This window comes from Rhagoletis pomonella, unplaced genomic scaffold, assembly GCF_013731165.1.
Source record: "Rhagoletis pomonella isolate Grant_MI unplaced genomic scaffold, Rhpom_1.0 Rhpom_scaffold_00002, whole genome shotgun sequence".
In the NCBI taxonomy this organism is placed as follows: Eukaryota; Metazoa; Arthropoda; class Insecta; order Diptera; family Tephritidae; genus Rhagoletis; species Rhagoletis pomonella.
In genome coordinates, this window is record NW_023458556.1 from 28,084,533 (window position 1) to 28,098,695 (window position 14,163).

Below are 14,163 nucleotides of genomic sequence, written 5' to 3' on the forward strand. Positions count from 1 at the left end.
CATTGTGCTTTGTGCCGTTCATACAGCGCATTAACATTTCAAAGTGTTACGATAAAAGCTGAAAAGTTGGCACTTTTGCATGAACCCGCATACTTAAATACACTTGAACTTTACTCATTGTTGCTGACCTGATTTTTCGCCAAAAGCATTTAGTAAATTTAAAACTTTAACTATTTATGTATGTACGTTGGTTATTTCCATTATTGTTATGGTTTGAAATTGAAACTTTGATGTTCTGGGAAATATTAATTTTAGATAGTTTGGAATTTACTTCCAAAAATGGTTGAGGCTTGCCGTTCTACATTATCAGCTTTTTTCTTATCAGGTTCCTTTACCTAAGTAGAGATGTTGTAAATATTAAACAGAGAATGTAACTAAAAATTATTTAAGCTCAATTGCAGCGGTTAAAACTTTTACAGTGCGATGTAATAGCTGTAGTTTCCAACATACATATATATCTATTTCAAATAAATTGAATATCTTTAAAATTGATTTCCCAATTTTTTCGATATACTTATGTATATCAAATTTAATATGGATAATGATGATCCATGGCAATATCTATGAACTTTTCGGTAATGATATTCATAAATATTGTTTGTAAATTTATGTATCTATAATTATGGCAGCCACCGTACTTGAGTGCTTAGATGTGCGCCTACTACCAATCGGTAGTACCTAGGTACAATTCTTGCACCAATCCATACTCAAAGAAGTTTTTTCTGGTTTATTTTCGAATAACTAGTATTGGATTATTGGAACTTAACCAGCTTTTATAAAACGTCAGTTTGGTGAAATTTGAAGTGTTGACACCTTTATTGTAAGAATTGAGCTCAATGACTTCTCCTGAGTCGACTGCACACCAAATCATCAGAGAAGCTTGGTGATGGCCATGCTGAACGTTTGGCTCAAGGCCAGTGCACATGCTAAATAAAAGCTTGTTTTAAACCTTTTTTTTTTACAACATTTTGAAAAAAGTGGTTTTTTACCGTAAACAAAGTTTTGTTTGTTCCCTCAAACTGTTTCCATCTATTACTCCAAGGGCAGTCTGATCGGATGCTTTCCGTGTCATTGACTATTCTATAGATTCGGTTTTGTAAAAGAGGAGATGAGTTTACTACACAGTTACCTACATATTATTATTATCGGTCCTAATACTGTTGTCTAAATAAACGAAGTCCTCTACTTTTCCCGAAATTATATACGTTAACAGTAACGTTAATGCAGAGGCTCAAATGCGCTGACTGATGTAAGAATATACTACGTCTCGTACTCCTTTACTAACTTGAGAAAGGTAGGCAGCTATTGACGCTGATCATGTCGGTATCATCGACCTACGCCTGGAACTGTTCTCTATTTTTGAAAAAGCTTCATTAGAAATTAACACTTGCTTTCTTTTCCAAAGTCGGATAAGTTCATTTCGTGCTTTCGAAGGCGGTTTTAAAATCAACAAAGAGATTTTGGATGTGGAAGAGCTGGTGGATGTTGAACTTACCAGGTTTAAAGCCCTGATAAGGCCGAATATTTTCAGTGACGGTGGGCTTCAGTCTTTACCACAATATACTTGATAAGACCTTGTAACCTATACTTAGAAGGCTGCTCCTGCTGTTGTTGGCGCGAATGACGGTGTCTCTGCTGGCAGGCCATCAACTACAGAAGATTTGTTGTTTTTTCAACCGCGGAATTCATATTCGAACCTCGTCATAGTCGGGTGGTGAGATAATGGTTACATTAACATTGGACCTGAGGTCCTCTCGACCACCGTTTGGACCGTGATCTGAGCTTCATGATATTCTGTATTTGGACGTTAATTAAGATGCAATATTTAGCTCTATGTAGATCGAATATTATTCCTTGCAGGCCTTAAAATAAGGATAGTAGAGGTGTAAATGCAGAAAAATATATATAGGAATTGGAGCAGACTAGAGACGAAAATATTTGAATTCCGATGTGGTTTATGCAATGCGGAAATGTATTCGGCCGAACCATATTTTTTTTATATTAAACAACTCTTTGATTCTGCTGTAATTTTTTTAAATCTTACGACAAAAGCCACACTGTATTCCATTCGAGCTGCTAACAGCGCCAACCACAATTTAATAAAAGTGTCAACTTCATGAATTTATGATGCTAATTAAATAAAATCGCATTATGCATGCTGCTGCTGCACTGTTGTTATTTATTTGTTGTTTTTGTTTACTTACATAAGTACATATGTACATACCGGATGAGCGGTAGGCGCATGGAAAAATATAATTAAACACTCCTTCGTTGAGTATCTATGTATGCTGCAGCTAAAGTTACTCATACGCCCAGGGGTGGTAGAAATTTTTAAATTCCGTGAAAAATAAATGCAGGAATGCAAAACTTTTAAAAAGCTACAGTAGCTAAAGCATTATAATATCTAAATTTATTCAAAGTAGGGCTAATGCATTTGTGTGTATTTAGCACACCGCAAGCATTAATAAATAAATTCGGACTTTGTACCCGGCTCAGTTATTTATGTCTATAAACCAATGTGTCCGGGAGGAATTGGAAAAAGCTCAATAACTCGTTTATATCTTATATCCTAAGTGTGTTGAATAATAAGCAAACATGCATACATGTCCTGTATACTGAAATTCATTTAGCCTTATAAAATTGAATTGAATAAGGTATCTACAAATGCGAGTACAATTTATTTGTTTTTTCTTACAAAATCGTTCATGTTCGTTGGTTGCCAATTTGTTTCTTTTAATATTTGCCATACTGATTTTTTATTAACATTCGCTTTGAGGGCGTATATGTTTGTATTTGTGTAAAGTAGTGTGGTCCTTAAAACATCAGCATCATAGGGCACCTCTTTATTTTATTCTACGCACAAAACAAAGCATTAACGAAAGTTTAAAAATTAAAAAAATAAATAAAATATTTAGTGGTCGCTAGCAGATTTTGAGAAATGTTTTTTTTTTTAAATCGCAAAAATTCGACACAATTTCTACATTGAACAGCAATAACTCAGCGATTTTATTAATTTTTACAAAAAAAGTTTCAATAATATGTCAAATTTATCAGAATTCAACCCAGCATTTTGTAGAATTCTTGCGATTTAAAAAAGTTTAAACTTTTTCAAAATTTTAAAATTCTGAGATTTTAGTGGATATCTTTATTTAATTTATTTATTGTTTATTTGTCTACTGATTTCTCTTACAGACTAAAAATAAAGTAAAAAAAAAGAACAAAATAAAAAGGGTGTCCCATAAAAAATTCAGATGCTGATATCTTATAGACCACCCTTCTCTACATATACACCATATAAGATCCACCTTAGCACCAAGTTACATTGTATAAGAAGTGAAATAGGTGGGAATAAGGCCAGCAAAAAAAAAGTGAAATAAATTCAATTTGCTCTTGTCGCTGCAACAAAGAGTGAAATGAAGCAAGCAATTCAACCAGCCAGCCAGCCAGCCAGCAGCTCCAGCTGCTTCTCTATGCTTTTCCGCACAAAGTGAGAGTGAGTAAAGAATATTAAATTAAGCTGCTATCAAGCTGTGGCGCCGCTGTGTAGCCGCTTGCACCTTTACCACTGACAATAGCCCGAACTCTTATTGCTTTTAGTTTTGTTTCTGTACAAACAAAAACATCAAAAGTCTCGTAGAGCGCATAACGAATACTTTATCTTAGCGCGACTACTGTGCACTGTACACTGTAAATGCTACACAACTATGTAAGTTGTACACCGGGTCGTATGCGCAACATTTGTCACTTGCTTGCTTAAATGCTCCCTGATTGTGAGTATTGTTGGTATTGTTGTAGTATGCTTGGCTTACAAGGCAAACGTTGTGATGGCGGTGAATTGTGATTTTTAATTGCGCAGTCGAATTTCCTTTGTTTGGCTGTTAATTAACAAAATTTACAGGTACACGCCAGTATTGAATTTGTCGAGTGTCGAGTCTTTGTGATATATATAAAGTCATTTTACTAAATAGAAATTGTGCAGAATACTCGTAGCATATGGAATGGGACAGACTTTAAGTACTTGCAAAGATTTATTGCTGGGGTTTAGTTGTGCCCCAGCTGAGATTTAAATTGAAATAAATGAATGAGTTAAAGTGAGTGCTATTGTACCAATTTTGGCTTCAGTATCAAAGGAACCGCCAAAGAAAGCCTCTCAAAAAAGGAGTTGTTTCAATAGCGATGTGTATGCATAGAAGCCCAATCAGCGTTCATAGCCAAAGTCTGTTGCTTTAATTTTAGAAAGTACATTGCCACGACATTAAGTTAAATTTTCGCGATTATTTGAATTTTTTTAAATTTCTAAATAAATATTCATATTTTTTCCGCGGGCTGCGGTGCTTATGGTTATTACGTTTCTTCGAAAAAATGTTGCACCTTCCCCGGTGAGAATGTATCTGATGGTACACTCAACCCTGTCTAGCTCACGCATTTCATAATATTGTCGTTTTAAATAACCATCTGACAAAGCTTCACAGGGCAGAGAATGTGCCTTTTTTGCCTTACAAGAGTGTGACATTTTAAGAAACGAACGCAAAATTTTCTCACCCTTTGCCTTTAATTTAGAATCGAACACAAAAAGAAAAAGGGGTAATCAAAAGGCGAAATTTTTCAGTAGAAACGAAATCACTATTAGTTTCTTAAAGAAAGAATAAAACAAATTTTATATTTGTCAATGTTATTGTGGCTTATTAACATTTTATTTTTTAATGTTTTTATAGAGCTTTGTACCACAATTGTTTATTAGGAAAATATGAAAAAGCAAGAAAGTCTAAGCAGTGGAAGTTATAGCAGCGAAACGCTAATAAACGATCGGTGTACAAAGCTCAATAAAAATATTAAGAAAATTTTAGTTTCTTAAAATAAAGCGGACAAACAAGAAAAATTTAAGGAAAAATTTGGACTTATTTTGTTAGCAACCGAACCATGTACTCAGAAACGTGAACATAGAAATCACAAGGTTAATAAAAATAAATCTAATGGTGTTTTCTAGCGCCCTTCAAATTGAGCTGGAAATTTTTTACAAATACATATATAGAATTTTTAAACGCAAGTAAAAGTGTTATTCTTGATATAGCTTCGCCAAATTCACAATTATGCACTTATGACCCATACCGTAATGCTTAGAGCCTTTTTAAAAATCGGATAATTGCCAGAAAAAGCTCTAAAAGCTCGAAAAAAATGTTTATAGTTATAGTGCTTTTCTAGCAACTTGAATAGAAAATATATAAAGAGATGAAGACGTGTTTAAAAACTGGTGTTCATTTCTGACATTGCCATGTTAAGGAGGAGTAAAACTACCACAAAGTAAGTGCAGATTTTACCAAAACTACTTCTATAGTTGATAATAATGAATAACGATCTTGATGAAGGAGAGGTTAAAAATGAAATCAATAAAGAAATACTAATGATATGATTTCTTCAATTTTGCTTTCTTTTGTCATTTTGTTTAGGAAGAAATATTTATTTAAGATGAAAATGCTTATAACTTTGACTAATATTTGGAATAGTTTTTAGATTTTTGAAATTCAATTTTGGGCGTTTTAACCCAGGTTTAATTAAAAATCCACTAAAGAAAATGAATGTATATTATTATTCGTTTTTTCATGAATGCGAAACTAAAGAAAACATTTCTTAAGTAACCTGACAGCTTATGAGAACTAATCTCCGGAATCGGCACCATTTACCCCACTGTGCGTCGGCAAAAGACACGTTTCTTTGCTGGTGTAGTTATTTTTAAGATTTTGAAATCTACGCGACACAAGTAGCGAAAAAATCATACTTCTTGTTCGAAGATACCATTAAAAGTTTTGGCATTTATTTTTATGTGCAAGGGAAACTAGCGTTCTTTTTATTTGTAAATTGTTTACTATCTTTATTTTTTTAATATTTTAAATTTAAAATAAATTTAATGACTTTTGGAATATTTCGGATTTTTTTTTTAATCTTTACGGACTTCTTTTATATTTTTTGTACTTTATTACAGTTTTTTAAGGTACATTTCAGATGCAATGCAAAAAAAGGGGTTTTCTTTTTTTTTTAGACTAGCAGACAAATTTCGCATTATCAAATACGTAAAAATTGTCGGTTTTCTTGCGTACAATTAAAAAAACTGAATATTATGAAATAATTTTTTAATAATTTTGATATAGTACAACAACTTGCATGCAGATTTATCTGCAAAAAAATTATAAAAAATCTAGAATTTGTGTTAATTAAAAAAATGAATGCCCACAGTCATTGTGATGCAAAGAGGAATAGGCAGCTTAACCTGGTAAAGCTAGTTTAAATAGTCGGAAGGAATTTCAGCAGCTATCTGTACACATATCGAGGGCTTATATTCAATATGACCTATCTACAGTTTATACAAAAATTACTTTTTGATGTTAGAACCCGTCTGAGACTTAACTGCCATCGCTGAAATTCAATAGTTAATTCTTCTGACAAGTGATTTACAGTTAAGTCTAAGATTGATTTTTATACACCGATCTTATTTTTGTAAAACCTGCAGATAGATCGTATTGAATATAAACCCTCGAAATAACATATATATTTGGTATCATTTGGTTCCCCGTATAAATGCATTCGGCCTTGCGGCTATCATGCGCTGCACTGTGGCAAAGAAATTGTTGACTAAATAATTTTAGAAAATTAAAAAATTTCGCCACCGCATTACACTTTTCCACGAATTAAGTTCAAAGTGATCTTTTCATCATACAAATTGAATGATCAACTTAAAACATGTTGTTGTATACTATACAATTTTCAGCTGATATTTCTTAAATTGTTTTTTTTTTCGCATCTCTGGTTTCACTTTCGCTCTTTTGCGAAAAAATCACCCCACGATGGCTGTGGCAAAGTCGCGCCGACACCAGCGTCAATTAGGGCGTTCAAACAACTTAAAACTAAATTATCCAATTTAACGAAAGCAGAAAAAACACACAAACACACACAATTTAATATATTCGTACATATTTGCGCGTATAGTTGTTGGTTTATTTAATTTAAATTTTTTCATTCGACTGCAGCGCTTAAAGCGTTTCCGGCCTGTTGGGTAGTTGGGCAGTTGAACGCAAAAATCAGCGGCACCGTCATCGCAGTCACTCAACGCGAGCGTGCTGTGGCGGGCGTTTGAATATCTGTGGTTCTAAAATTTTGCGAGCGAAAATGTGAAACATAACAAAAAAAAATATATCATTATTTTTAATGCTACATAATAATAAAATAATAATAAAAATATAAAATATAATATAATTTTCTGCAACAAAAATGTAGCAAATATTTGAAATTTTTGCAGACAAAAAGCATATCTGGTTTTAAATTGAATTTTTTTTCACGACTGCGAAGTGTCTAGTATTTTCGCATCCATCAATTTAATGAGCGTTTAATGCGAAAGAAAAATGAATTAAAAATAAAATACAATGCGCGGCGATAATATTTATCAGCAACATTTATTCTCGCCGTGTTTTTTGAGTGCAAAATGATGTTTATTGAAAAATGTTTAAATATATATATTTTTTTTTTACTTTTTCTACGGTCAAAAGTGATTTCCCCTTTAAAGAATTTATAATAATAACTCTTTAATTCCTATATGGCTGCAACAATTGTGTCTCGTTCTAATTCCACTTGCAGCACCTACAGCGGCGATTCGGCAGCCGCGTCTAGTGAGACCTTAGACGCCGCTTCAGTCGTTTCACCCACCGCGATGAGCACAGCACCGATAACAGCGAGCACATCGCTGAGCTACCAGGACGAACAGCAACCGCAACAGCATGTGATGCGCGCTCACCTCAGCAGTCATCATCACTACCACCTGCCACATCAGTTCCAGCACCCACACCATCAAAATCATCACACGCACGGCGGTGTGCCTGTGGCTACGCCCACTGTGCCCGCCAGCTATGCGGGGACGCAACATTTACTGCACCACCAAAAAGCGGCGGCAACCTACAGCAGCAGCGCGATGGATGAGGATAGCAGCGGCAGCGTGAGTGGTGGTGGTAGCGGTCCAACACCACCTGCCAAACCGCCACACGTGCAAGAACGTCGCTCACCGCCAAGCGTCGCGAGCGTCACAGCAGCCACAGCAACGTCGAGTGTCATGCTGGCCGTAGATGCTGCGTCGACTCCTTCAGTGTCGCCCGGCCGTTTGGCTGCGCGGCTACGAGACTCCGGCTCACATCATCGTGTGACCATCGATGAATCGAATATGCCTACGTCTTCGGCGCTAAGTCATCAGCTGGATGTGAGTGGCGGTGGTGGTGGAGACAATGGTGATGCTGGTAGTGGTGGTGGTGGTGGGGCAGGTGGTTCAGGACCACCATCGCCCGGCTCATCAAATCGCAGGCTCTCGTCGGCGCTGGGGGACGATCGCCAGACAGGACATTTAGCGTTAATGTATCATTCACATCAGTTAACCAGCTATCCGGTGTTGCCAGCCATTAAACGCACGCATCGACCGTCGTTCATTTATCCGCCGATGCCGCGAGTCAGAGCGTGAGTACAGATAAGCATGAAAAATATTAATTCAAATGCAGTTCTATTTAAAGCTAGCAAGCACGGGCAAAATAAAGTAAAACTGTGTATTTAATTTTTCTCTCTGACGTCAGGATTTTTTAAGCACTTTGAAATTAAAAAAAATTTGATTACTTCAACAAATTATTTAAAGAATCCAGTCCAATGTATTTAGAAAAACAGTATGACTACCAAATTAAACAGAATCCTCTGTAGAATTAAAGCCGATAACATTTGTTGGTGCATCAGGACGAGTAGGTATTGAAAATGTCCTTTTAACATTTTATCCTTGAATATTCTTAAAACTTTGCAATAATTATTTTTGAAAAAATTATACGTTAAGGACTGGTATACCTTGAATTTCGTCTTTCTAACTTTATTAGATAAACAAAATTTAATTAAAGGGTATTTTCAATACATATTCGTCCTTGTGAAGCAATAAATTTGAATATTTTAATTCTACAGAATTTTCTCTTTCATTTGGCAATCATATTGTTATTCTATATTGCATTGAATTATTAAAATACTTTTGGAATTAATCATATCTTTGAAACTACAAAGTCGTTAAAACGTCAGAGAGAAAAAACCAATAACGCAGTTTTACTATATTTGGCCCATAGTTTTGTCGCACGGTGTTATGAAAATATGTATTTTACTATCACAAAAATCATGACAAAGTGGAGATTTTTTAACATGGCGGTAATTTCCTTTTGATTACTGTGAGCCTAGTCGAGGAGAACTAAGAATAGGTTTTTCGGGGCGCAGAGGATTGTTGAATGACCGCTTGGGGTAGTTAACCATTTTATTTTAACACAGAGGGACAGCCATTTTAGGTTCTCGACTAAATATGCATACATGGTAGCCCAATTTTTTTTTTAGAATTTTGCTTTACTTCATTACAATTATTTTAAACAGTGGGTCAAATTTTCTAATTTTTTATTTAAAATCTAATTTTAAATCATGTCATTTTATGTGTAAAACGACTTCAAACATAATATTTGCCTTAGTAAAATTTTTTCAATGGTGAGGGTATCACTCACAAGGAGCACGTAACACATTTTACCAACCAAATCTAAAACATTAGCCAATCATAGATTCCTTTTCCCATTTTCAAATATATTTTGGAGTTCCTAATCGCGATAGCGGTTCCAATTAAAAGCAAATCATTCGCTTCACTGCTTCATTGGCAAAAGCAAAACTGCGCAGAACTGCCCCGTCACTTCGGTAAAGTTGAGGAGAATAGAAATTTTGTCAACGCTGAGATGAAAAAATTGCTTACAAAGGTCGTGGAACTTGGCAGAGACGCCAAATAAATGATTTCTAAAAGTTGTTTTTATGTCGAAAAAATCCAAGTCATAAGTATGTTTTTAATATGGGTATGTAGGTACCTAATCTTGTATGTACATTAGAGTGGTCCAAAAAAATAATGTCGGAATTTTAATGCTGACACCCACTAAGATTGTTCTATACCGAGAAAACCATACCCTTATTTTTTTTTATTTTGAAATCAAAACATATTTAGGGAGTGCTGGCGGTCCTATAAAATATAGTTACCATGAAAAAATGGTTTAAGCAACAATTGGGTATTATTACTGGGAATATCCCGAATAGAAGCCAAATTTTCCGATCTAAAAATATTGATTTTCAAGAATTCTACACCATTTCTACGAAAAGTGGTTTTTCTCCATATAATATACATGAAAACTTTTGATCGCTTTGAGCACTCTCTATTTTTTTTTTCAAATAAAAAAACAAGGGGTATCTTTTTTTGGGAATAGAACAATCCTAGGGGGTGCCGGCATTAAAATTCAGACTTTACTTCTTCACATGCAATTTTGGACCACTCTAATGTACATATACTTGCAGAATATTTTATTAAAGTGACTCAAAGCCGCAAAAATCAAAAACCTCACTTCAACTTTATAAATGTTCTTTGTATGTATACATAACTATGTACGTACATGCATATTAATCTTTCTCTTTGTCGCAAGATTTCGTGTTTTTTTTTAGCTGCGTTTGACATCCCATAATTTGCTGACAAATTGCATAGTAATGAAGTAGCGTTGATAAGTTGTTGAGGATTTTGCGTAGAATTCGTATAGGCGTTACACATAAAATTGTATACGCAGTGATTTACAAGAGTGTAATGAACAAAGTTAGACTTGATGAGGTTAATAAACAGGCAGGAAATGTGTGTAAACATAAAATAAGGAGATATGCAAACCGCATACATTTCACTAACGAAAATGTAAGGAAAGTTTCTGTTTCGGACTTAAATGGCGTGCCTTTCTAATGTACGTAATCGGTGAAGTAAAATTAATTTTAAAGCCCATTGTAATGTTTTCAGAAATATTTTAAGTTAGCTTTATTAAATAGTAGCAAATACCAGGCGTGCTGCACTGCACCTTCAATTTTAACCAAAAGCATATGAGATTTAAGCATTTTTATTTTTTAACACTCTTTAACATTAAAATCTTCTTAGACATCTTTCAACAGATACCCATTTTGTGAACCAATATCAAAAATACCTTATTCCCTTAATTCAAGTTGAATTTAACTTTTTAAGAACGTGGCAACTCTCCTACATATAGTTTTGAAATGAAGTATTTTCAAAACCATTTCTATTCGTACCCATATTGTAAAATTTTTTATAACTTCGGTATAATTCAAGTAAATTCGACTTTTCAAACAGGTGGCAACCCTCTTCAAAATATTTTTAAATTACAACCTTCTTCAACCTCTTTCATCTGAAACCTATACACTTAGGTCTCTTTTTATGCGGATTTGAATTTATGCGGTTTTTCAAACCATTATTTCGCAGTAGCGATTTTGCTTTTTTGAGAGTTTTTATTACTTTTTTCAGTGTGTAAAAGCACCGTATACTCTGAAGATTTTGTACATCTCTTTCGTAAGATCTAGACTTAAGTACGCCGCCGTCATTTGGAGACCGTACGATGTTAGGCATATTAGACGCATAGAACGTATTCAAAGAACTTTTATAAAATTTTCACTCCGTTCCTTCAACTTTAGTGAACCTGTACCACCTTATGAATTGCGTTGTCAGCTTTTAAGCTTAAAGCCTCTGCATAGTAGGTTTGGTTTGCCTTTCTTGCCTGTAATTTTGTAGTTAACATTCTAAATAATTCAGTCAACTGTCCTAACCTTTTGGAACAATTGCCTTTCAATTTTCCTATTCGTAATTTACGTCGGGTCTCAATATTTTATGTAAGGAATTCCAAATACAATTATATCAAATTTGCTCCTTTGCATAGAGCTCTATCTGAGCTAAACGAGGTTCCTGATTTGGAGCTCTCCCAGCCTTTTAGAACTGCACGTATTAGATTATTTTTAAATACTAACTAAGCAATATTGTCCTATAGTGAAACTAAAATTGGAAATCTAATTAGGGACGCTCGTAAAATTATACAATACTTATTATTGCTTTTCAAGTTGTGAACAACGAAAAATTTATGGGAATGCTACCTTTTGCAAAGCAGAATTGTGTATGCTACACGACTACCATTTATAGGGTGTCCCAAAATTTTTGCAATCTGCATCATTTTTAAATGCTTGAAATTTTAGCATAATTTGACATACCACGCCGGAATTCCGCCATTATATTATTTATTGTACGTATCATATTGTTATAAAATGAATTAGCAGAACCGCCAAACTTCGTCACTGCCAAAATAAATTTTTTGTATTGAAACATTTTGGTCCAATATTTTCACCAACAGTTCACGTTCATGATTTTCAGTGACCCATTTACGTTCTAATATTATGGTTTGGTTTTATTAGATTTTAACATTCAAACTGTTAAACGAGTTAAGAAAATGGCTTCAAAGCAATTTTGCTCGAAAAATCAATGGTGCTAACTTTCATTAATTTTTAAATACATTTTATCCAAAAATGAAAATGCGCTGTTCTGCCATGTAGTGCAGCATTTTTACTAATCACATCTTGGTAAGTTTTGGGACACCCTGTAAGTGCAATAGTTGCCAAATTTTCTACTCGTAAGTATTGGTACATACACTGTACTGCATGCATATACATTCATACAAGTATAATGCATATATGTATATGTAGGTACAAGTGCATTTAAATGCTCATAAAATAGTCTTTTTGTTGCAATTGCATCCTTTGCGACATTGTAACTTCTACTTAGGTTTTATTTCTTGGATTTGGCTGATACTTCTTCTTTCCTGCTACATTTCCTAAAAACTTAATTAATATTTCTGTGTGTGCAAGCATGCGTTTGTCTGTAATTAATGGAAAATTGCTGTCTAACTTCAATTGGCAACTTTAGTACACGAGCAATTATGTATTCGCTAAAGACATGTGTGTGCTGAGTAAGATTTTCGGAGAGGTTACATGGCAAGCAATTGCTTAGAGGTAAGAGAAAAAGCAGCAGAATAATTAAGTGCTATTTATATATATTTAGTAGCTTTTTTGGTGGAATAAATCTGATTATTTAATTCAGGCTAGTTTTTGAAGTAGCTTGGATGCTAAAAAGGCATTTCGAAGGCCTCTTACTCTGAATAATGGAATCTTTTGTATAAGATCAGACGACAGCTTAACCATTGCATTTTTTAGCGCAAGCATGAAGTTTTCCAAATATTAGGCACAACCAGTGAAGCAGTATAATAGTTCTTTTCCACCAAGCCTTAACTGCAGTTGAGGCCCATAAGAAAAATTAGATTACACCTCAAAGGGGGAAATGGCTCATATTAAGTACAAGAAAATGAAAATAAAGAAGCAAATAGTAAGAAATAACCTTTGCTGTTCACCAAAATGTTCAAATTATTGGAACTTACCTGAGCTCTTAACTGCAGTTAAGTTTTCGCTGAAAATGGGCTATAAGTCTCCGGACTCGTATTAAACACGGGTTTTTCATCTTTCTGACAAAGGCAAGGGTGTTTTTTACCCCGATTTCTAACAGCTAAATTAAGCTTGAAAACGATTACGGTTGTTTGACTTGAACTAGAAGGTCAACTTTCGACTTTTCGATGGACTTTAAAAGTCGACCGATCAACAAAGAAAAGTGGACTTTTTTCGAATTTTGACAAAAAAAAAATATATTATATTCTGCATTTGACTTATTACTAGAGTTCACTCTTTGATGCGAAAGGCAAAAATGAGCGCTTTGTTTTGCACAAAAGCGTAAAAAGTGTTGTTGCTTTGGCTGCGAAATTTCAAACAGTTCAGCCACAGCGCGGTGTTAAATATTCGTTGCGCTTCGTTTGTGCTGTCACTTTAACTGCCAGAAGCGATGTACAAACACCACAGCACAGCACAGCTTCCTCGCTCTTTGCATTTAAGCCAGGCTTTCAGCTGAGCGTTTGTGCAAAACTTAAAGTGCGAAACGTTGCCATATGTTTGTTGTAAAAACTGCCGAATATTTCACATTTTCGCACTTGATTTTTTTTTTTTTTTTTTTCAAATTCTTGTTTTATTCAAAGTGACGACTGGAATGCAAAGGACAGCTGAAACCATTTTTTTCCTATGAGGAAACGCTGCATTTCCATAGTCCCCTTTTACTTTAAAAATAAATTCACAAAGAGAAATTTAAATTTGGAAAAAAAATTTAACTTGTACTAAATAGGAGGTAATTTAAAGATCATTTGCTGTAGCTTGTTCACAGACGCGCCTTTTTTT

General features: G+C 34.4%; 1 protein-coding gene across 1 annotated transcript in view; it reads left to right on the forward strand.

The window, feature by feature from the left end:
* The window catches only part of LOC118733380 (proton channel OtopLc), a 124,499-nt gene that overhangs the window by 64,242 nt on the left and 46,094 nt on the right, over nucleotides 1-14,163 (forward strand). Inside the window, exon 2 of the mRNA XM_036462745.1 lies at nucleotides 7,627-8,490. Coding sequence (XP_036318638.1) covers nucleotides 7,627-8,490 — 864 coding nt within the window. The remainder of the gene's footprint in view (nucleotides 1-7,626; nucleotides 8,491-14,163) is intronic.